At 36.3% G+C, this 5,476-nt stretch overlaps 1 protein-coding gene across 1 annotated transcript; it reads left to right on the top strand.

Annotated features, from left to right (window-relative positions):
• The first annotated feature begins 3,487 nt into the window (after window positions 1–3,487).
• LOC139874384 (uncharacterized) lies at window positions 3,488–3,955 on the top strand. Its single transcript, XM_071861827.1, has one exon. The coding sequence runs from the start codon at window positions 3,488–3,490 to the stop codon at window positions 3,953–3,955; it is 468 nt and encodes a 155-aa protein (XP_071717928.1).
• The last annotated feature ends 1,521 nt before the right edge of the window (window positions 3,956–5,476 follow it).

Genomic DNA, 5,476 nt, shown 5'->3' with positions numbered 1-5,476 from the left:
GTAAAAAAAAATTTATATTCTTGCTTCATGTATATAAAATAAAAAATAGATAAAACGTAAAGGGTAAAACATGAAAACAAAAAAACAAAAAAAAACAAAAAAACATAAGGTGATAATGACATTTCTTAAAATGTGTGTTTTTTGTCTAAAGACTTTTAGATTGGGACTATGGAATATATTAAAAGCCATATAATTTTATTAAAATAACTCAAACATTACAAAGTACATGGCTCCAAAGGAAGACCAGAAACCATTACAAGAACATATATGGACTATACAAATATCTACTAGTGTGACTACACGAGGGCCAAACAATAAAAGAGAAAACTCGGTGCACACAAATAGGGACCTAGCTAGAGGCGAAATTTGATGAAACAAGCTAGCACAGAAGTTGACACATTGCTGATTTTCAGCGACAAAGTAGCCTGAATTGCCCCAATTAACCCCTAACCGAGAAGACCATTTGAGGCACGAGAAAAACCTATCAAAACAGTGACAACTAAAAGTATATCAACAGTATTAATAGCACATAGGTTATAATTATGGACCGTTTCCATTTGATGAGAAGCAAATAGAGTCAAAGGTGGTCAATCAATGCCTTGTCTGATAGCTACAGATACATCAAAGGATATGGGATTAATGATCCAAAGAATGCCAATCGATAGTAGAACTTTTCATTCTATTGGAAATCCACTCAAAACTCTTCAACTGTATTTCGTTAACAATCATTGCACTAGATAAATTTTGTTTCCAAAGACGAACTCGTTCCTAATTTTCAAATTGACTACATGGTTACCCATTCAACCGCTTGCAATAATCTTTTACCAAGTGGTGAGGAGAACGGATATCCATTACCTAGGGAAGATTCGGCAAACCTTAAATTAGCTGGAGCACCAAGATGCCACCAATTATATACTCGTGTCAAAACATCATAGGCCGCTTTACAAAAGATAAGTGCATGATCCACACTTTCTAGACCGTCATTACAACTAGGACATCTTATAGATCGTAAGTCCAAACCACGCTTATCTAATTCCATTCGAACCATAAGTCTTTAGGCGAGAAAGAGGAAATAATTTTTTTTTCTTTTTTGAAATATTTTTTCACAAGCATTAATATCAGAAAAAAATATGAACATTTAAAAAAGACACTTTGTGATTAATTATATTATTTTTATGAGAAAAACGCTTGGATAATAACATTCATGTATGATAACCAAAATTAATGAAAAAATGATTAATGACTAATGAAAAACACTTTTTAGGGTTTATAAATTAAGGTTTAGGGTTTAGATTGAGTTTTTAACACGAACGGTTTAGAGTTTAGGGTTTGGGATTTTGAGTTAGGGACTAAACCCAAAACAAAAAACCCTAAACCCTAAACTTAAAATCGGGCTAAATTTTAAAAAAATAACTTCACAGAAGATGTAAGAAAAATACTCGAAGAAAATAACATGCATTACGATGAATGTTATCAAGAATAACATTTAACGATGAATGTTATTTCTTCGAGCGTTTTCTGGTTAAAATAATAACATTTATCCAAAAGTGTCTTTTCTAAATGTTCATATTTTCGCATAATCTTAATCTTTGTGATTTTTTTTTAAATACGGAAAAAAAAATATTTCCCTCTTCCGTCCAAAAAGTGCTTTCCTCCTGATGTTAACTTTAAAAACTTTTGTTCGAGATATAAAATGGGTTGTCATAAAAATTAATGTTGCTGAAAGTAATTAACAAACAAAAAAATTTCAAGAAACTTGCATAAAAACACCATTGTATCCACAAATGGATGTCCAACATTCGTAAATGAGATGAAAACCACTCATACCAAGGTCGAATTACATGGTTAAATATCACGGGTATTCCTGTCCAGTTTTGGAACGAAAACACATTTACTGCCATCGCAAAATGGTGGGGCGAACCTATTGACTTCTCAAATTTCTCTTTAAAAGGTAACCAAAATCTCGTTGTAGCAAAAGTATTAGTTAAGTTACGTGATGCACATTTGGTACATGACATTGTGCGTGTCACATCCGATAGTTCCATCTTTTTTACTTATGTAATGGAAGAAACCAATGGGATTTTCGAAGTTAATGTTAACCCAGATCACGTGGAAAGTGATGGGAGTGACGGGATATCGGAGTCTGAGTTACCGGGTAATGTCGAATATGCAAATTTAGATGATGATTCAAAATCTGATTTCTCCGATGACTTCTTTGGTCATAACCCGAATTTAAAGTCTAATGAGGTTGAACCAGGTGACAACAATTCAAAATGTTGGGTGACTGAAAGCTCATTTGTTGGTTCTAATAAAGAAAAGGTGAATGGTACATCTTCTGTTAACAATATCGATAATCATGTAAAGGATTCTGTTAATGAACATTTAAATGAGGTGGATCAAAAAATGAATGATATTGGATTAGCCCAAATGTCTGCTGAAGGGCTGGCCCAGAGGGCTTGCGGTGATGTTACAGGTTCGGGTAATGTTACTGTCAACGATAATTTTGTGTTGGAAAAAATAATATTCGATAATGTTCCAAAAGGTGGTGAGAATATCGCAACTGTCCAGCCCAACAGTTCACACGAGCCTGAACTTAAAGACGGGCCTTCTCCCATTCCTAAGTTCACACCCGACTCACCATATGTGTCGTACGTTGAAAAAAAGGACACTTCTATTCCTAATCCTACAGGTGATAACGATAACATTCATGGTAATGCTGTGGGACATGTGGATGTTGACTGACCTCCGGGTTTTCAACCGACCCCGCGATATACGCACGAATTACATAAGTTGCTCCCGGCGCAACGAGATAAAGAAAGTGACAACGAGATCATTGACACCATGAATAATAAAGATGTCGATACCAACACTCCAACTGATATTAATTGTGTTCCAGCCCAGGCTAAGCCGAATGTTTCTGTCATGGGTCCTGTTGATCAAAATCTAGCAAAGGACTGTAATGGGTGTTCCAATAGGACCGGTTCAATTAATTCTGAGAAGGAATGTAAGGTTTCAAAGATCAGAGCTCCAAACAATCTTGCTTCTAGTAACGAACAATCGCTATCGAATTGTAGCTTGGGCTTAAAAGAATTTAGCCACGATATTGGGCTTGAGTGGATCGGAGCTCCGTCAGGGAAGTAACTTTACCCTTCTTTCGTTTTCTCTTTATTTATGTATTTAAAATGAAGATAATATCGTTAAACGTATGCGGGCTCGGGAAACTTGAAAAAGAAAAATTTAATTGGATTTAAAAATTAATTCGTTTTCATAATCCGGACATTTTTGCATTTCAAGAATCCAAAATAAAACGTGTTACTGATTTTATGATTGAGTTGTTATAGGGTAATAAAAATTTTGAATATATCTTTAAACCATTGGTGGGGTTATCGGGCGGGTCAATTTTAATTTGGAACCCTACTAGATTTTGTGTGTCCGGTGCGATTGAAAGAGATTTTTTTTGGGAATACGTGGTCGATGGGTGGGCAAAATGGTGGACTCTATTATATTAAACGTTTATGGGCCACATAATGATCAATTGAAACACAAATTTTGGGATAGTCTTGACAATATTATGCAGGTGGATATTGACGATTGGGTTATCTGTGGCGATTTTAATGAAGTAAGGCGAAGAGCGGAAAGGAAAAATTGCGAATATATCGAAAGTAGAGCAAAGATGTTCAACAATTTCATTGAGAAGGTTAATCTCATTGAAATTCCATTGGGGGGAATGAAGTTTACTAGGATTAGTGACGACGGTTTGAAATATAGTAAACTTGACAGGTTCTTAATCTCGGAAGCGTGTTATGCATCATGGGATGGAATTTCTGCATGTACTCTCGATAGGGATTACTCCGACCATTGCCCCATCATTTTGAAGGACAAGAATAATGACTTCGGGCCGAAACCTATTAGGATTTTCAACAATTGGTTCGAAGATGAAAAATGTGACGATTAGATAAAAGATGCTTGGAAAGTTACCATTTGTAATCCAAGTGTAACACCCTAGATTTATTTTTTTTTTATACAATACAGCGGAAGACTTAATTTACATAAATACCCTTAGTTAGTTACAAACATGATTATCACAAATCATAAGTTAAATAATTTATTACAAACCATAGGTGTTACGTTAAACGACTAGTTACATATTTACAAAACTTAAAACATCAGAGTTCGTCCTGTCAAACATATCGTCAGCCCGACTCCCGTCCCTACCAGCACTAAGATCCAAAACCTGCAAGGGAGGAGGTGAGGGGGTTAGCACAAGGCTAAGTGAATGGAACTATCAAAAGGTCTAGCATACAGTACCAACTTGTACTCCTATATCAACAGCTATATGCAACCACGTACAACAAACAACAACTAGCAACTGTGCTCCAACTAGAGTATCGGCGGCTTGTACGGGCACACGACCACTAGCTGATCAGTCTAGCGTCTACCGATAGTCTTTACTACTGAATTCCCAGTATAGTCATCCACACGCAGGTGATGCGTCATTCAGCACTATACTCAACAAACAGTAGCCAACTAGACCCAACCACAACTAGGTTGACCTCTTTGAGCTGAACCTAACAACAATAGGTTCCAACAACAACAACAACAACAACAACAACAACAACAACAACTTGTGCACATACAACCAGTCAACTACTACTACTACTACTACTACTACTACTACTACTACTACTACTACAGGCAACTAATACTACTAAAAGCATGGCAACCTTAACTGCGATCAACTATACAACATAACTACTAATCATGGCAACTATCAACAATATAAACATAGTAGCGCAACTTGCTACTCTATTCTACACCCAGAGATAATCCCACTCACCGATTACCAGCAACTAGCTCAGTTAAACTATCACTGAGCTTCTTCCTTATCCTTATTACCTGAACCTAAGGCAAATCAAGTTAGTTTCCATCCGTTAACACAAAACAACACAATACAGCAAATCAGTATCAAAAGCGCCACAAAAAATTCTACTTAACACTTATGCACTTTCAAAATTTACATTATGAACACCAAAATACAAACGGGCAGCATAACAGCTAGAAAATTCAACACTTAGTAAAATATTCTGCCCTGGACACTCAGTCGATCGACTGACACTGACAGTTGGTCGACTGTCGACACAACCGGTCGACTGACCTTACCAGTCGGTCGATTCACTTGGTATTACATCAATCGGCCGAAGGTAAATCTCAGAAAGTCGGTTCACTCAACAATCGGTCGGTTCACCCTCAGTCGGTATCTTCCTCAGAAACTGAACAAAGGCTACGGACTTCACGATGAAATCCTCAAATCTCGATCTAGAGCTCGTTTTAAACATCAAAATCGACCACAACTTGTTCACTACTTATTATAGACTCAAAACCCACAACAATTTGACCATAACAACACTTAAATCACTTGTTTTGACACAAATTCAAGCTTTGTACAAAACTCACACAAAACCATGAATTTAACAAC

The sequence above is a fragment of the Rutidosis leptorrhynchoides genome, chromosome 11, assembly GCF_046630445.1.
Source record: "Rutidosis leptorrhynchoides isolate AG116_Rl617_1_P2 chromosome 11, CSIRO_AGI_Rlap_v1, whole genome shotgun sequence".
NCBI classification, from domain to species: domain Eukaryota; kingdom Viridiplantae; phylum Streptophyta; class Magnoliopsida; order Asterales; family Asteraceae; genus Rutidosis; species Rutidosis leptorrhynchoides.
The sequence above is the reverse complement of the archived record's forward strand: the minus strand, read 5'-3'. Positions and strand labels throughout refer to the sequence as shown.

Bases quoted from the DNA above. Each gene is read 5' to 3' on its own strand.
- LOC139874384 (XM_071861827.1), top strand. From the start codon at position 3,488: ATGGTGGACTCTATTATATTAAACGTTTATGGGCCACATAATGATCAA.